The sequence below is a fragment of the Malaya genurostris genome, chromosome 2 (genome assembly GCF_030247185.1).
Source record: "Malaya genurostris strain Urasoe2022 chromosome 2, Malgen_1.1, whole genome shotgun sequence".
In the NCBI taxonomy this organism is placed as follows: Eukaryota; Metazoa; Arthropoda; class Insecta; order Diptera; family Culicidae; genus Malaya; species Malaya genurostris.
In genome coordinates this window covers 253,836,250-253,856,489 of record NC_080571.1, presented here as the reverse complement: position 1 = coordinate 253,856,489, position 20,240 = coordinate 253,836,250, and the positions used below count along the sequence as shown (strand labels likewise).

Here is a 20,240-nt window from a genome sequence, read left to right as displayed (position 1 = left end):
ACTCGGGGTCAGAGAGTAATTTTATAGCAGAGCGTTTAAGTCAACGTCTCAGGGTGGAACGAGATAAGGTGGATATCTCGATATTAGGAATTGGTCAGCGAACTAGTAAAGTGAAGCAGCGAATAAAGGCTACTGTGCTGTCACGAGTTTCGGATTTCTCCCGAACAATGAGTTTCTTGGTACTTCCCAAGGTGACAGTAAACTTACCAACTGTAACTATGAACAGTATTGGGTGGCCAATTCCTAAAGGGATTGAGTTGGCAGATCCGACCTTTATGGTATCTCAAGTAATTGACATCGTGTTAGGAATCGAATCGTTTTTTGAGTATTTCGAGACCGGTCAAAAAATTACTCTGGGAGAGCGTCTACCATCACTCAATGAATCTGTGTTTGGATGGGTTGTCTGCGGTGGTTCGTCGTTGCCTGAACAGACTTCAAATATTGTTTGCAATGTTTCTTCCACGCAAAGGTTAGAGGATTTGCTGACACGGTTTTGGAGCTGCGAAGAACTGGAATCCAGTAGAAATTACTCACCAGAAGAAGCGCGGTGTGAGCAATTATTTAAAACCTCTGTTCAACGCGAAGCAGATGGTCGCTATACAGTTTCGTTACCAAAGAAGATGAAGGAGGGCATTATCCACTCGCTGCCAAGGCGGTGGAAGAAGATACTTACATGGATGATGTGCTCACAGGTTCGGATAGTGTTGCAGAGGCGTCGACCATGAGATATCAACTGGATAAAATGATGTCTGCAGGAGGTTTCCAGCTTAGAAAGTGGGCATCCAATTGCTTGGAAGTATTGCAAGGAATTCCAGCAGCAAACTTGGCAATTCGTGATATAGATATAGAGTTAGAACATGATCCGTCGATTAAGACTTTGGGATTAGTCTGGCGGCCGAAAACGGATGTGTTCAAGTTTCAATTTGTCATCCCTCCGATTGATGACAGGTGTTCCATCTCTCGTCGGCAGCTTCTATCGATCATTGCCACGCTCTTCGATCCTCTGGGTCTGGTGGGAGCTACCATAACTATGGCGAAATTGTTTATGCAACAATCTTGGGCGTTGCGGGATGAAAACGATCAGCGGTTCGATTGGGATCATCCATTACCCTCGACGGTGGGTGAGAAATGGCGAAAGTATCATCAGCAATTGCATCTGCTCAATCAAATACTGGTCGAGCGTTGCGTCATTATACCGAAGGCAATTGTTGTTGAATGTCATTGCTTTTCAGACGCATCTCAGAAGGCATATGGTGCATGTGTATATATGCGAAGCGTTGATGAAAGAGGAAGGGGAAAGTTCAATTGCTTACCTCAAAAAGCAAGGTGGCACCATTAAAATGCATTACGATTCCAAGATTAGAACTCTGCGGTGCGGTACTCGCTGCACAATTATTCCAGAAGGTTCAACAGGCCACTCGTTTCAGCGCTCGGGCATACTTTTGGACAGATTCGACATGTGTGCTCCGATGGCTACAAGCGTGTCCAGCAACATGGACTCCCTTTATCGCCAACAGAGTGGCGACTATTCAAACTGTAACGGAGGGATATGAGTGGAGGCATGTTCCCGGTATCCATAATCCTGCCGATCTAATTTCGAGGGGAATATTCCCAGCAGAAATAGTTAACAATGACTTCTGGTGGAGAGGTCCCAACTGGCTCCAAAATGGGCCAGAGGAATGGCCGACTGGTGTTGAGAATAACAATAGCAACGAGGCTGAGGAGGAAAGGCGTCGTACGGCTGTAGCCACCACGGCTTCTGCTACAGAATTCATTGACTGGTTCATATCAAGGTTTTCATCATATACGAAGTTAATCCGCTCTACAGCAATATGGATGCGATTTATGTCGCTACTCCGCGGTTCGAGTGAAGGGCAACGGACAGGATGGCTCACGACTAATGAGCTGAAAGTAGCTGAGTGCGTACTCATTAGACGGGTGCAAAGAGAAACCTTTCACGAAGAGCGTAAGGCATTACTGAGGGGAGAACCGGTATCAAGGAGATCACCTATACGATGGTTCAATTCATTTATTTGCGGACCAGATGATATCATCAGAGTTGGCGGCAGATTAATTAACTCGAAAGAAACAGAAAATGCTAAACATCCAATCCTGCTTCCAGCTCGACATCGGCTAACATGTATGATTCTACAGCATTACCACGACAGGTTACTTCACGCGGGGCCGCAATTGTTATTGAGTGTGGTCAGACTTCGGTACTGGCCGTTAGGAGGGCGTAACGTTGCCAAGCAAGTTGTCCATCGGTGTTTAAAGTGTTTTCGAGCTAAGCCTACCGCGGTGCAACAATTCATGGGAGACTTACCAGCTGCGCGAGTGACTATTTCTCGACCCTTTTCAAAATCGGGAATAGACTATTTCGGACCTATCTATGTACGACCAGCACCCCGACGAGCCACAGTCAAAACCTATGCTGCTATATTCGTATGCATGTGCACGAAGGCAGTTCATTTAGAGTTGGTCGGAGATTTATCCACTAATCGATTCCTTCGAGCATTTCGTCGCTTTGTAGGGCGTAGAGGAAAGCCAGTTGAAGTTTTTTCCGACAATGGGACAAACTTTGTTGGAGCACGGAATACACTGGTAGAAGTTTTACGTTTACTGAAGGATAAACAACATCAGGATAAGGTGGTTAAATCGTGCGCAGATGAGGGAATCCGCTGGCATTTTAGTCCTCCGAGTGCTCCTCATTTCGGAGGTCTATGGGAGGCGGCGGTAAGATCAGCAAAGCATCACCTTATACGCGTCATTGGAGATGCTATTGTCTCGCCAGAAGATATGAATACGCTGCTGGTACAAGTCGAAGGATGTCTAAATTCGCGACCAATTACTCCCCTATCCGAAGATCCGAATGATCTTGAGCCTTTAACGCCCGCACACTTTCTGGTTGGATCATCCTTGCAAGCGCTTCCGGAACAGAGTCTTCAAGGAGTTCCCATCAATAGATTGAATCATTGGCAGCTCATACAACGAATGCTTCAGGATTTTTGGAAGAGATGGCAGAGAGAATATTTGTGTCAATTGCAAAGCCGGACGAAACGTTGGCGACCGGCGGTAGAAGTAAAAATTGGTAGACTAGTCATCATTCTCGACGAAATCAACCTCCTACTCGATGGAAAATGGGAAGAGTTCAAGAATTGCATCCTGGATCAGACGGTGTGGTTAGAGTGGTAACTCTCAAAACTGCCTCTGGTTTATTGAAGCGCCCAGTGGAAAAACTGTGTTTGCTACCATCACCAGCTGAAAACGAAACGCTTAGCTCCTGTAGTAATTAATAGCGCCACGAGCCCATCCTAGACTCCTATCCCATCCTAGTCGAAAGGATTTTCTTTGTTTCAGAAATTGCCAGAATTTCAGGGTGGGTGAGGATGTCTACGACCACCCTGAAGCTACATCCCTTGTCAGGTAGTCGAATTCCACTACTTATTGTTCCCGATATACATAGCCTCAGTAGGTCAACTATGAAGCAGGGACGTCATCAATTCGCGATCGGATTCAATCAGTGATCAGATAAGGATGGAGAATGCTGGTCGTTACACTACCACATGCTCAGTCTTCGATTTTACGGTTGGAGTTCGATGGCCCTCGATCGGGCTTACATGTTGTATTAGAACCGTCCCGAATTGCGCTAGAGCAACAAGTAACCCCATGCGGGTAATTTTATACGTAGATTTAAGAAGATAAAATAAATGTTATGTAGTGTGTTAATTAAAATAAATTATGTGTTTCTTGGAGCAACGTATAGTGTGTAAATAAACTTTATACTAAACCCTAAGTGCATGTTCTTGGATTTGAGTTTTCGCCGGCTGGAAACCACGATGTTGGGAAGCTGAGGTTGTCCACGTTATTGCTATCGAAGTTCCTGGTAAGCTGAATACTCAGAAACCCGACAGCTAGGTTATGACAACTATTTTTTTTTCAAAATATTACATATTTCAACATATTACATATTTCCACATTTTCGAGATATTGATACTTGAATATGTAGTATTTTGTAGTTAAATTGTTCAAAAACTTTTTAGTTTGTGAACTTAAAAATATGCAACCTTTGACTAAAATATGTATTTTTATTAATAAAATATAACTGGAGAACATTTGAAAATTCTAAAAATACATTGAAAAAGTTATGATGGAAAAACTTTGTTTTTAAGGTCTCTAATAAAAAATGTATCATATCTCAACACCAATGCATTTTAAAGTGTTCATGTCTTCACCATGTTTTCTTGTTTAAATATGGTCTACAATACTCTATCTCGTATCGTATGCAAAATATTTTTTTTAAACTCACTTGTAGGTGGATTAAAAACTACATAATCAACATAATCTGAAGACATAAAAACTACAAAATCAACCCCTGAAGCACACATAAAAAACATGATTGGGTCTTGGTTATGAAGAATAAGAAATACTTTTAAATCGTCGTATTTCCGGGCCACCTGAAAAGTCTGAGCCCGGAGAGATTCCTCCCCTCTCTCGACGGCTCTGATTGTTATGAACAATCGAAATTTTTATGCGTTGTACTTCTTGCGAGGCAAAAGATAGTAAAAATATTCATGTCGCTGAAATGCATACGCCTTAATTTGCATTAATACTGACACTAGTATTTCAATAGAATAAAATACCTTAAGGTTGAAAGAGCTAGAAAAGCGGTTTTAGTTGCGCCAGTATCCCAGACAGTGCGACTGTCTGGGCTGGATTACAATACTTCTTCTCCTGTTAGCGACTAATTGTATGAAACCGTTGATTATTTTCCGTCGAACGTTCAAGAAGAAATGAATGAATTTTGACCAAGGTTTTCTATCTATAAAATCGGATAAGTGCAAATCGGATAAGTGCAAATCGGATAAGTGCAAATTAGTTTGGCAAAACCATTTGAGAATTTAGAAATGAAAAAAACCGGAAAAAAACATTTAGAGCAAATACTGCACACGGATTTTTAAAGCATACATTTTTTAACAACACTTTTTTGGTAGTCCGCAATCATACTTTGGATGAAAAAACCGGAAAAAACACATATGTTTTGGATGAACCGGCAAAACTTTTATCCGGTTTTTGTATTCGAAGTTTTTTTGTCCAAACTTTGAAAAAATATGTTTTTCTACGATTTTTGCATCGCAGAATCCGTGTTCAATTTCGTAAAAAAATTCATTTACACTTCTGATTTTGCCCCACGGAAAGCAACCTTTTTTAAATTTTCTTTTTCAAATTGAACTTCAGCTTTAGTAATTTTTCTTGTTTTGTTACACATTACAATGTTTCCAATGCTTATTGGATTTAGTCTGAATATCCGATTTATCGAGATTGTTTCGTTTAGAGCAGTAGCAACCAGTCATCATATTCTTACAAAAGAAATTAAGTATGTTGTTCTAAACATAGCACCTGACAAGCATTGACAGCGAAATCGAACAAACGAACAAAATAAATTAGGATCAATCAAAATTATTGCAGTTGACAGTCGTGCCACCCGAGAGTTTTTCTTCTTGATGCTTGTTGATTCCAAAGTTTGAGCTTGAGGAATTTTCATTTAATAAAATGTATGATCAGAGCCGTAGTGAGGGTGAGGCGAGTGAGGCGACGACCTCGGGCGCCAACATTCAGAGGGTGCCAAAACATAGAATAGAATAGAATTGATAAAAATTTGATGTGCAGTTAGCCTAAAAAAACAAATTTTTTACGATTTTTTTTCTGGAAAAACTTTAAATTAGATTGAAGATTAGCATTATTAGCATTATAGCTTAAAAACTTATTAACATGGAAGTGCAACTCTACAGCCATTTAGAATACAGAACAAGGGGCAGATCACTTTGAAAAAACACATTTTATATAACCAAATATAACCAATTCGCACGAATGACAATTAATTTCAGTTTAGTTTAAAGTCAATGCGATACACGCACTGAAAAAGTGGATTGTCAGTGGTACACGCCACTAAAACCCGTAATTCAAAGTTCAACATGATATCATGTTTTTTTGCTGATAGATATGAGGTCTTGGATTCGTTAGAAGATACCGATAATTTTCGAGAAGACCTGCGAATCACTTAAAGAGCAAAAACCAGATTTTCTAAAAGCAACAAAAAACTCTACAGTGCGTATATTAAACCTTAAGCTTGATTTGTTCATTGTATAGACTCTCCATCCACAAAAAATTTGCTCCCTGAGAGGGACTGACACTCATGTGACTGACACTCAGATGATTCATTGTCAAATCCACACGACGTTTATGAAGTACCAACTTTGAATAGACTATGTGTGAAATTTTTGATTGCCGTTTATTTTCAAAGAAATAGATTCAACACAATCTCGTGTGATAATTTATCATTGCAAATACTGTACAAGCATAGCAATGGCTTCATAAGTGTTATCCGGACTCTGTTCCATCAAAAATTCCGTTTTTCATGAAGTTAAACGTGATCGTGCTGGTCGTTATGGTGAGGTGGTTACTCCAAAGATCATTAAAAAAATTGACGAATTGATTATATCTAATTTTATATTGAAATTGTGTGAGATTGTCACAATTATACATGAACATTTGTCCATGAGAAAACTCGATGGGGGGCCGGGGGGCCGCGCTTACTCACAGTCGATCAATAACTACAACGTGTTAATGAATCAGAGCAGTGTTTCTTCATTAATATTATTATGTTGTTTTTTACCCTCGGTTTTAACCTTACGATCATTCGCTGAAATTGTTTCTTCATGTTTACAATGAATTACATTTTTTGCATCGATATATAACAATGGATGAAACATGGATCTAGCACTTCATTCCGGAATCAAAACGATAATCATCTGAGTGGACTGCTGCCGGTAAACGTCCAAAGCGTCCAAAGGCATAACAGTCAGTAAGGAAGGCTTAGGCTCCAGTATTTTTGAATGCACATGGTAAGGAGTGTATCGATAAGTAGTTGGCAACATTGAAACAGTTATTATTCTGAAATGTTTTAATTTTTTGCAGCGTGTTTTGCGGTGACATGTTTGTTTACATGTCAATAACAGCTACGCAATCGATTGGTTTCGGTACGGTTTATCGTTTCAGTGATGAGTCGAATTGATCCGGAAACGCGAAGAAAAATTATGCACACTTGGTGCTCAGAAAGTGGTGTCACGTACAACGAAATTGCAAAATGGGAGAAAGTGCACCACACCAGTGTCAAAAATATTATCGAGAAGTTAGGTAAGACCCTTTCCATGAAGGATTTGACCCGATCCAGTAGGAAAACGGGTCCCAGCCAGCCTGGCCGGGACTTAAAAGTGGTTGACTACATCAGGAAAAACCCATCGGTGTCGACGCGGGATTTGGACAAGCAGTTCAACACCAGCATCGGAATGATTCATCGGATCAAAGTTCGGAACTCCCTGAAAATGTACAAAGCAAGTTCAGGCCAAAACAAGAGTGCGAAAACTGTATAACCGGATTCTACTGAATAAAGACGGATGCATCCTGATCGACGACGAAACCTACGCCAAGGAAGACTCTCGAGCGCTGCCTGGACCGCAATATTATACGAAATCGGTGTACCAGGACCTGGACGACGCTGACACTACGGTGGCGATGGAAAAGTTTGGGCAGAAGGTGTTGGTCTGGCAAGCAATTTGTGCCTGTGGTTTGCGGTCGTCGATTTTCTTCACGAAGGGCACAATTAACGCCAAGGTGTACGAGGAAGAATGTTTGAAGAAGAGAATGCTGCCACTGTACAGAAAGCATAGGGCTTCTCCTCTCATCTGGCTGGATTTGGCTTCAACTCACTACGCCAACTCCGTTCTACAGTGGATGTCAAAAAATAATGTACAATTCGTGGAAAAGGACATCAACCCACTGAACTGCCCGCCGGATGCCATTCCGCCGAAAGTCGTCATTTTTTTTATTATTAAAGATTTATTTAGACCCGGTTTTAACCTAATTGTGGTCTTATCGCCGGGTTGAAGAGGTCATTTCACCGAAACGGTAATTTCGTTTACATCACATAATGAATTGTAAAGCTGTAAATTCCGATGTGGCAAAGCCGCATTCCGATGTGGCAAAGCCGCATTCGATATTTTTTTCATTTGTACTCAGTTATCGGGAAATACCGCAAACCTGGTAGATACTCTAATAAAGTCAACAAGTTTTCTTGGGAATTCCGTTCTGAAGATTATGAAATAAAAATAAAATAAGAAAATCATTCAAATCTTTCATAAACATTACCATTTTCATTTGTTTTATTTCAAATCAATACCAATGACGATATAAAGACTATTGAAGAATTCGGCGAAATGACCCTTTCGGCGAAATGGCTTTCGGAAAAATGACCCTGATCCGACAATTTGAATTTTGGAAAAAAATGTAATTTTGGATAAAATTCAGCAAATCATTTCTGGGATAGTGTATTTGGCTACAGACTCTCATGGTCTACAAACTAGTGAAATTCACTAGTCAATATAAAGAGCGTATGGAAAAAAATATTCTTGAAATTAACATTTTCACACTAAGCACCCTTCCTCCGGAACTAGGTCCGAATGAAAATTGGCATCTTAAGAACTTTCAGTAAAATCTATGGTGGTGAAAATCGGTTCAGCCATCTTCGAGAAAAGTGAGCGACAATATTTGTCACACATTCACATACACACACAGACATTTGTTCAGTTCGTCTAGCTGAATCGAATGATGTATGACATTCGGTCTTCAAGGTTTTTTACGTGAATGACAAAAGTGCACCGATCAGAAAATCAAGCAATGAAAGTTGTGATAAACGCGCTAAAGCTAATGAAAAGCTTTGGGTAAATGTTTTACTGATTTGTTCAGTACATTGAGTTATATGGAAGAACATATAGTTGCTGAACTGTGAATAACATTGTTACGTTTTAGTAAGTTTTAATTACTGCAATGCGCTTCAATGTCATTCGGACCATGAAGATGTAAAATTTTCACCGAAGACTCAACTTACAAAATCAGTTATTTTTTTCTCTGAAGAGCAACGCTAGAAATTGATTATGCTCTACCAAAATTGACTTCAAAACAACGCTATTTGATATGAATGTTTTAGAAGAATGTTAGAAGAATATTTCACTGAACTTTTCGCATACCCTTTGATGATTTGGACGTTAGTCTTTTGCTGCTGACCCATCGGCAAGGACGGAAAAAATCAATCATCACCCTGAATACACACGATCATCTTTCACTATGCATCATCGTCCCATTGCGTACTCAATAATATATAACAGAGTCACTCAAACTCGTTCGGTATCATACTGCGTGCGATGGCGGAGAATGAGAGAATTGAAAATCGCAAAATTTTGAAACACGAACCCAATTGCCAATGCATGAGTTAAAGAGTGCCAGCGAACATCATCGGAAGCGATTATGTTCGTTCGTAAAAATGAGCCAACTGTTCGTGTGCAATCGAAAATCCGAACGATTGACAAGTGTGACTGGATATATTCAGCAGGAGTTAGATCGAAACGATCTGTTGTAGGGTAGGGTGGAAAAAAAACTGGCTATGGCAAGATTGCGTGATGAGTTCGGTCGGCTAAATATAAGTTTTTGCTTGAAGGGCAATGTGCATTATGATGATCGTTACATTGCCAGTTATGTTAACATGTTACAAGTTTGATATGCTATTCTAGTCAGAGTTAATTAGGTCTTTTAAGACAAATAAGATGAGATTGTTAGTTGACGAATGAGAAAATCAATTAGTTCCAACTCTAACAAATTTGTCCGCCGATCATCGACTTCACTTCGGAATGATTTTCAAGTAAAGTAGAGCTTCATCATTGTAATTGAACAGTTCGAATGATTCCAGCAATCTGTTGAAACGGCCAGTGCGCTTATGCATAAGGTTTCACATAATCCGCGTTATTGCAAGGCATGCTGATTCGGTCCACCTAGTGGTGTGATGGTGCATTTCATACAAGTTTGTTTTGGAAATCTGGACATAATCATAACTGTATCTTCATGTAAAACCTCTCAATAGGCATAATATTCCAAAGCAGTTGTTCCCTTTGTTGCTTGCTCAATCTTCTCAAGCAACAGTTTATGCATTTCCGTTAATCATATCAATCAATGCATATTCTGACTCATTTCAGGAAGATCAAACAAGTGACACTGGGAAAACCTTCCTTCGAAAAATCTTCATACCACCAGTGTTTGCATTATAATGTTAACGAAATTTTTTTGATTTTCTGAGATTGATATTGGGTGCTGATCAGTGCTGCACAATTATCACCTAGTCCACCTCCGCTAAGTATGGGGAAAATTTATTTCCTTTCAATATCACTACAGTAATATTATTTAAATACACACATGATTATGAATGATCATTCTCACTATTATCAGCCATGCAGCGATTTGCACTAGCAGATGATGATATTCAGATGTCGGAAGTCCAGTACGCAATAGCAATATGCGCAATAGGATACAGCGAAAAAACAATACATTCTGAATATTGATTATAGAGACAAAGGACTTTGTTTTAATTCTAGGGTTGATTAAATCTCATGGGCTAAGTAACTTTATTACCGTTATTTAACGCTATTTAGCATGAATTTTGTGTATAGAAGTAACAAGAGTGCAAATATTTGTGCGCAGCACTTGAACCAGCCCTCTACTGGGAAGCCTGTTGGCTACGATAACACTTGCTACAGCACTCTTGCACCGGGCTGGTTTGAGCGCTTGTTTGTGTTCGCTCTATCCAAGTTCTCCGCTCCTGTTACTTCGGTGTATGAAATGCAAGCAATAGTGACATATTTTTTTAAACCTGCCTTAAAAATGTACCTGCAATTTACTCTGCATGAAACATGCTTCGTGATTGAAGTTATATTATTGTCATTATAATTGTTTTTAATCACAGAGTGGCATATTAAGATCAGATTTAAATTGATTTCCAATACATCACCCACCATATTGAATATCAGCATTTTCAGTGAGAATCTCTGCATGACTGATAATAGTGAGAATGTTTTTGAATGATTATGATTTTATTATCACGTTCGAGTTTATGGATCATCACTTCTTGTCAAGTACTGACACTTTTTTGAGTTTCATTGAATTCTTGAATGATTACGACATTCTATTCAGTTTAGTTTTCGAAGTTTTCGATAAAAAGACACTGAAATAAATTATTGCCCCATTACCCAATCACCAGACTGGTGATACACGATCACCTTCTGTGATTTCTAAATTTCTGGTAATCACCGCTTGATCACCGTACGTGATTCCTCCTCTGATACCCCAGAGGACAAATTTAGTTTCACTTAAACAACACCATAATTGACATAATTGGGAACTACTCTACGTTCATCGAATTTTAATTTATTGGGTGCTGATGGGACTAACATACACCAAGCGATTATATTAATAATTTTAGACTATTAAAAAATTACGATTCAGGGTTTTAGATGCAAGGAATAATATTGTTAACAGAATGTTTCCGCTGATTTGTAAACAACAACAGTTGAAATGTTTATTATTTTGGATAGCGCATGCGTTATTATAAAGAATTATTTTTATTTTTTTTTCGATATGTGTTATATTTAAATTACCCCCCACTCAATATCTGTTAGTAGCTACACTCTTAGAAAAAATGAAATCTACGCTTGACGTAAATTCAAGTATGCCGTAATTTCTTCGGTGATGACACAATATTACATCTACTAACATGTAAACATAAATTTTGCGTCTGTATCGATGTGAGTTTCAGCTAAAACAACTATGAAGTTAATGATATGACTTATCTTTAAATGCTTTGTATTGTGAATGTAAGTAAATCGCGACGCTCCTTTTATGTGCATCTAGAATGATGTAACATGTTAGTGTGTAGTTAGTTAGATGCTTGCGGAAATCGGTTCAACCATTTCTGAAAAACTCCGAGGATCCGTTTGAAAGTCGGATTTTGCAGCAATTCTTTTACCTCTCTATAGGGAAAACCAAAATATCCAGTTTGGTCCAGTAGTTTTATTGTTATCGTGTGTTCCCTAACGGTTTCGAGAAAACGCGCAAAGGGAATATCTCCGAAAGAATTGTAAGACTGATTTTCCAATTTTGCATTCATGATTTCTTATAATTATTTATCGATTGAAGCAAACATTGTTCATTCATTTCTTTTGCTCTCTTGTAATATGCTGTTACAAAAGTTGTAACAAAATTGGCACCCGCCCACATGTTATCGTATTCGTAATGGAAACTACAATACCTTGAACAATATAATGAATTTTGGCTACTTGTATGACATTTGTGTCGAACTTGTAAGTGAATACAGCACTTTTCCAGCCCCAAAAAAACCTACACGAAGCTATAATATAAGGGTAGATAGTACTACTAAAAATCAAAAACTCTTATGGGCTCGTTGAGGAATCAGGAATCAGAACAAATTGGCTCAAATGGCACGTTCCCCTTGATATTTGGAGATTTGTGCCTTGCCATCAATTTGTTTTTAGCATCATTTTCCCGATATATAAGAGGGAAGGATTTAAAGGAAATGGTAAGGGTTGGACTAGGAGGATGGGAAAAATTGACGACACAAAAACACATAAAAGCAGAAGTAAATTCTGCACCCCTAAGGGATGCCGAACAATCTGCTGAGGATCACATTTAGTGGAAGCAGAAGTAAATTCTGAACCTCTACGAGGTCCCGAACAGTCCGCTGTTAATAAAACCTCCAACTCCCGAGAGGATTTGAAGATCTTACAAAAGCGACACCATTCTGCACTCCCGGAAGAATGCAGAACGATTCGCAGTATGTACGAGCAGAAGTAAATTCGGCACCCCCTAAAAGATGCCAAACAATCTGCTAAACCCAATTTAAGGTAAATACAGAAGGGATTCATTCACTCCAGGAAGAACGATGAACCCTTCTGACTATAGCTCCTTACCACATTGGGTAAGAAACGAGAGAATATCCTTCAATTTTAGCTCCGCATACACAGACTCAACCATGTATGGAGAACCAAAAACCCGGATACGTAGCTGCGTCAATGCGGGACAGTTACATATCAGATGATATGAAGTACCATAATCGCATTCACACAAATCACACGAATAATACTCAGCACGTTGAATAGTAGCCATGTGATAATTGAGTTTGCAATGTCCAGTCAGAGCTCTGACCAGAATACTGCAATGATGCTTGGAGAAATGCAGTAGACACTTTGACATTTTCAGATTTAAATCTGGTAGAAATGCTTTTGCCTGAGCGCAAGTTTGCAAGCTGCGCCAGTAGCTGGCATGTTTGGATACAGCCCAAGAACGAATCTTGTGCTTTATCCAACTAGTTGAAAGTGGTAAAGCTGGTTCAGGACCAACGAAATCATTCGTTGCACCAGCTCTAGCCAACTCATCAGCCCATTCATTTCCAGTAATACCAGAATGGCCGGGTACCCATAAGAAGTAAACAGCATTTGAAATGCTGAGGTCTTCAATTTGAGTTCGACATGCGATCACTAGATTCGACCGTGAGTCATTCGAACTGAGTGCTTTTAAGGCTGCCTGACTGTCGGAACAAAAATAAATTCGCTTACCACAGATCCTCTGCTGAAGTGCCGATTGTACTCCACACAGAATCGCGTAGATTTCTGCTTGAAACACAGTACAGTATCTACCAAGTGAATGAGACTGCTCCAGCCTCATTTCACGACAGTAGACACCAGCACCAGCACGACCATTCAACAGAGAACCGTCCGTATAACAAACTATGTGTTCATCAAGTTGTCGTTCCAGACAACCAGACAACCATTCCTCACGAAAAGGATAGCTCACATTGAATGTTTTGAAAGGAAAACTGCATGTGAGAGTTAGGTCACTAGGAGCGAGTAAATACTCATCCCACGTAACCATTTGAGACCACAAGCGAGTGTGGCTGGTAGCATAATCTAATGGGTTACTGTTCCAAAGCCCTGTAACCTTAAGACGGTATGCACAAGATAATGCTTCTTGTTTTAGGAACACATGTAGTGGTTTAATGCACAGTAGCGCCTCTAGAGCAGCAGTAGGAGTTGTCGTGAATGCTCCTGTCATCGCCATTAGGACCATCCTTTGGAGATGATTTAGCTTTGACTGAACTGTCGCGACTTCTCCTTTCTGCCACCATACAAGACATCCATATGCTAAAATTGGTCTAACAATAGTTGTGTAGATCCAATTAATATATCTGGGTTTGAGTCCCCATGATTTTCCAAAAGCTCGTCTACATTGGCCGAAAGCCATGCAAGCTCTTTTAATTCTGAAGTCAATGTGAGCAGACCAATTCAGTTTTGAGTCAAGAATAACCCCGACGTATTTAACTTGTTCGACCACAGTGACCTCTGAACCAAAGAACTGCAACGGACGAGCTCCTGTGATTATCCTACGATGAGTGAAAAGCACCATTGATGTTTTGCCCGGATTTACAGATAATCCAACCTGACAACACCATTGTTCAACAGATCGCAGGGCTTGCTGCATTAAATCAAAGAGAGTGTTAATGCTTATACCGGTCATCAATATATGATAATCGTCGGCAAAACCATAAGTCGGAAATCCAAGGTTATTAAGTTTCCTTAACAAACCATCAGCGACAAGGTTCCATAAAAGTGGGGATAGTACACCACCTTGAGGACACCCACAGACACTTAGCTTTCTAATCTCTGCTTGCCGAAGCGATGAACAAAGAAGTCGATTGCTAAGCATTGCGTGTATCCAATTTGTGATACTTGAAGGTATGCCATGACCACGGGCTGCTTCCAGAATTGAATTGAAAGACACGTTATCAAAGGCACCTTCAATATCTAGGAAAACTCCCAAGCAAGATTGCTTTTGTGAGAAAGCTTTTTCAATGTTGTACACAACATCATGTAACAGGGTTGTAGTGGACTTTCCACGCTGGTAAGCATGTTGCATTCCATGTAGCGGATGCAGGCCCAAACTAACATCTCTGATATAGTGATCGACTATGCGTTCCACTGTTTTAAGAAGAAATGAGCTTAGACTGATAGGCCTGAAACTCTTCGCTTCCTCATAAGTGCCGCGGCCGCCTTTGGGAATAAATTTGACAATTATTTCCTGCCAGGCTCTTGGAATATATCCTGTCGCAAGACTAAAAGTAAGTATTTTCTTCAAAACATGTTTGAAATGTTCATACCCTTTCTGCAGTAACACTGGGAAAACTCCATCCTTTCCAGGAGACTTGTACGGAGCAAAACTCTCAACTGCCCATTTGACCGATTCAATCGTCACAACGCTTCGAGCAAGGGCCCAAGAATCGTAACTACCTGAAAAAGTCTCGGGAAGAGCTGTCGGTGATGGATCCATACATCCTGGAAAGTGAGTGTTAAAAAGATAGTGAAGTACATCACCTTCATCAGACAAGTGTTCACCATCTGAAGTTCTTAAGAAACTGACATTAAAGTCCTTAGACTTCGAAAGTAACTTATTTAATCTGCTAGCCTCGTTGAGACTAGAGACATTTGTGCAGAGGCTTTTCCAACCACTTCGCTCAGACGATCGAAGAGCATTTTTGTAAGCCCTTCGAGCCAACACGAATGCCTCCGACCCATTTCTGCGACGGTGGTTCCAAGCTCTTCTGCATAGTTTCCTTAGTCTAGCAAGTTCAGCATTCCACCAAGGAGTTCCTCTAGTAGCTCGCACAATACGAAGTGGACAAGCCTCTTCATATGCTGCAACTATGAGTGAGTTTGTCTCGTCGACAACATTTTCCAAATCAATTGGGGTTTCAATTGTTGGTTGGTACCCGTAAAATCTAGTCGCCAAGCCCTCTTCATAGAGGTCCCAGTTTGTAGATTTGGGATTACGATATGTGATAATATCAAATTTAACGTTTGAATGATCAAAGAATATGTACTTATGATCAGACAACGAAGGTTCGAGCTCATCGGAGACGAGCCAATTCACCAACTCATGCGCAATTCTATCAGAGCAGAGAGTTACGTCCAAAACCTCCTCTCTGCCAGATCTCGCAAAAGTTGGACGGTTTCCTGCATTGACTATGTGCAGGTTTGTACTGCTCACAAATTCCATCATATCAGAGCCTCTCGAATTTATATCTGTGCTGCCCCAAATGATATGGTGAGCATTTATGTCACTGCCGATTACAAGCGGTAAATCACTTTTGCAGCAGTATGATACAACCTTTTTGAAGTCATCGCTTGGCGAAGGTTGGTTATGCGGCAAATATGCCGAACAATAGACATATTTCCTGTCTATGCCATCAGTAGTCATACCAACTGTGACAGCACAAATATCCCGAGTTGTGAGCTCCGATATGAGAGAGACATCGAGAGCACTATTTGCAAGTATGCATGCTCGAGGCATTTCACGTGGATTTGTCATTCCGGTCTTGTTAAAGGCAACAAAGACTGGGTTTAACAATTTTCCAACGTAGAAGTTTCCCTTTTGGAAATATGGTTCTTGAACCAAAGCTAAAGAAGCTTTACCTTCTTGCAGAAGTCTGGATAGATTCATAGTTGCTGTACGTTTATGCTGGAGATTGATTTGTGCTACTCTAACCATTATCAATTAAAGTAACAAACACTCCACCTCCAGCACTTACCGTACAACAACTACAAGAAACCAAATATATTGGCTTATAATCGCCTATAGCGAACCATGTAAGGATTTTTTTAAATGTTTTAATCATTAAAATCCCACGAGTTGCGAAGAAAGAAGTCGTCCACTGTGCCAGAGCTTCGCTTAACACAGTAAGGGAAAATCCCAAGATATTCCGTTCACGACTGCATTGTTTAACCTCCTGCAGCCATTCAGCCATCGGCACGGAAATACACCTTGACTTAGGAGTTCCTATTTTTGTGGCCTTTTACGACATGGAACAGGAAACCAGTGGATCAATTCTTGGTAAAAAATAATTCCGCCGGATGCCACACGGCTTACCTGTTTGGTGGACTTATACCACCGGTACAGGTGGACCGTAGCGTTATTCTTAGCCAGTTGGGAAACCGCTACCGACACTACACGGCTATCTAGGCTGCTCAGAGAGGGAAATTGACATTGATGGTCAACTTCCATGGATGGCCGAGCAGCCATGAATCCGAAAGAATTGTAAGACTGATTTTCCAATTTTGCATTCATGATTTCTTATAATTATTTATCGATTGAAGCAAACATTGTTCATTCATTTCTTTTGCTCTCTTGTAATATGCTGTTACAAAAGTTGTAACAAAATTGGCACCCGCCCACATGTTATCGTATTCGTAATGGAAACTACAATACCTTGAACAATATAATGAATTTTGGCTACTTGTATGACATTTGTGTCGAACTTGTAAGTGAATACAGCACTTTTCCAGCCCCAAAAAAACCTACACGAAGCTATAATATAAGGGTAGATAGTACTACTAAAAATCAAAAACTCTTATGGGCTCGTTGAGAGCTGTATTCCAAAACATTCGATTTTGATGAGGAGAGCCGTTTGTCATATGTTATCGATTCTGGATCGAAAAGTAAAGATATATGTGAAAATATAATGTGCATAGAAAATAGGTTTTCAGTTGAAAATGTTAGTTCCTTTCGGCAACTGTCAAGCCTCTACTGAAATATAGCAAATCGAGATACTACAATCACCTGAAAATACGGTATCATAAATTTTCTAGGTGAGCGGGCCACTAGAAACAACATCGTGAAAACTGCAAATAATGTCGCTTTAATTTAGAAAATAACAACTTTTTTCACATATTTGCAGCATGAATCAAAAATGCACTTAAACTTCCCGTCGGCTCGTGAAATCACCCCACGGATACGATTATTTTGCGCCTGCCTTCATTATACTCCAGAGCGTTAAAAGAATGGATCGTCTTGAATCACGATTCAAAATACTTGCAAATATTCGGATTGCCGAGCGTGTTAACTCATCATTGGTTCGGATTAAAACCGAACATGTACTAAGCAGAATTCAAATGGCAGCGCTCCATAACGAATGAAAGAGAGAATAAATGCGAGAGAATTAACTATTGCGCTTTGCCGATCGGGTGTTACTTGAGGCAATCGGGTGTTCGGCAGAAGCACACTTATGCACGAATAAAATCGAGTGACTCGCATCAGGTAGAAACGTGTCTATGAGTGCTAGCCGAGTGAAAATAGATACGATTATTCCCTTCCTTGCCCATCGGTTATTGTAACAATTTTTATGACTACATAAAAGTGCTTGAGCTTTATTAGATTCGTCCAAAGAAAGTACTTAGTACTTAGTTCAATTATTAAATGTAATAAATTTAAAGTGAAATGCGAATAGCTTTGGTCCTTTGATAATTTTACAATCTGAATATGGTTCACCGGAATTGCTAGTATTACATAAAATAACTGATCACACTTCTTTCGTTTTTCGAATTTCGCAACGCATCGCAAAGAAATGTTTTTTCGTAACTTTTCGAAAACAGCTTTTGGCAGTATACAAGACATTCTAGACTTAGAAATAATATGTTCTGAATGCGGATGCAAGTCAATTACTCTTCCTGAAATGAATTAATTTACTCACAAAGACTTTCGATTTATCACATTCCGTCTAATGGTTCTAATGAAAGGTCTGTCAAGCTTGTTGAACAGTAACCGTTTGATCATAGTCCGTAAACACCCTCATCCACCTACCTATCGTTACGAGAAGTGTCAGCAGCAGAGCCGGCCGTAAATCCACCATGCTTGACAGGATCATTCTATTTACCACTTTTCTGTTATTGCTTCGCCTTTCCGGAAAATCGTTCCCAATGGGAGAATGAACGGGAATCGTAAGATTTTCCGCTTCTCTTGTGGTTTCTTTCTTTCTATTCCTTTGTTGGCCGATCCAGATGTAAATGAAAACCGCCTACGGCACAGCACCACAAACAGACTGCCTCATGGCAGACCCTTCACTCGTCTGCTGGTTTTGGATATTCTTCACACGGTCTACAAACACTGCACCGGATGACGGTTTCAACGAAGTGGAAAAACTTCTCTCAAACAGGCGGTTTATTTACTTCCATTTCAAAAACAATCGCCTTTAGGGATTGCAACTTAGCTTTCCAATACATCAATTCACTTCATTTCTATTTCTATCGATGTCACAAAGGATAACATTGAACAACTCACTTTTATTACCGAACAAGTACAGACTCTCCAATCGCAATAATTTTTATGGCCGGTCTTATCCTGGTCGTTTCGATACGATGTTTCCGATGATCTATATTTAACACAATAAAGTTTGGTTGTCTGCTTTTATATCTTTGCTTCACTCATTGTGTTTCGGAGTCGATTTGGGAATGTTTCAAATAGTGAATTTTATGACATTTTACGCCGGGCTGGCGGGGATCTGTGGCACACGAGTGTTGTAAATATGTCTCATCATAGTATTGTTAGCACATCATCATCTCCACATTCTCCGTAGATTTATTTTTAATTAAAGAATATCAGACTCTATAATGCACTATTTAATTTTATTTCGGCGACTAACGAGCTTTTGGCTCAAAATTAATTTACTGTTTAGCACAACTCCATTTGCGATATGTCAGAAAAAAATCATTCCATGATTCTCCAAGGATATTAGAAACAAAAAGTCACTTTGACTCACTGCACGTTAACTATTCAAAAAGCGAAGTTCATTCCACTCACTTGAGGTGCAAATTAAGTGGTTCAGGACATCTACGCCCTTTCGGAGTCGGAAGAATGCTATCCGGGTGACCTGTGTCCAACGACTGAAGCGGGCTCGGTCTGGTACACAAACAGGTTGACTTACAGTGAAACTGTAAAACTGTCACTCACAAGTAACTCACAAACTCGGAATGTTTCGGGCCCAATCATCACGTGCTAATACGAAGGAGAAATGCATTATTTGGAAGCAACACGTGCCGACTCGGGTTCTGTTTACAGTGTCAACAGGTGATTCCCAGTGGATTCAAAGATGTTAATATGGTGAGTGCGGATCATGCGCAATTCTGAACGCGAATTGTGAGTGTTTAGCACTGAGAAAAGTACTGCTGAACGTTTGGGATTTCTAACGCCATCAGGATGAGTGCAGCAATATTGGAAACTTGTTTAGTTTCGGATCACTTGCATATCTCATACGGACATGAATCGCAATATTGATGATGGACATTGATCGCAATGGATAAATGAAGAAGTAGCCTAAATCAAGTTTTTGTAAATTTCAATCGTCGTGAATAAAGTATATGAATGTTTATGTTTGATGTGGAAGCGTCTATAGGAAAGATATTCAGATGTGTGCAATATCATACTGTGTCCCATACTATGTTTCGGAATCGAAAATTTTT

At 39.8% G+C, this 20,240-nt stretch overlaps 1 protein-coding gene across 1 annotated transcript in view; it reads right to left on the bottom strand.

The window, feature by feature from the left end:
- LOC131429537 (cell adhesion molecule 2-like) overlaps positions 1 to 19,669 on the bottom strand; it is a 60,539-nt gene extending 40,870 nt beyond the window's left edge. Inside the window, 1 exon segment of the mRNA XM_058593723.1 lies at positions 18,586 to 19,669. Coding sequence (XP_058449706.1) covers positions 18,586 to 18,649 — 64 coding nt within the window. The 5' untranslated portion in view covers positions 18,650 to 19,669.
- Positions 19,670 to 20,240: the final 571 nt, after the last annotated feature.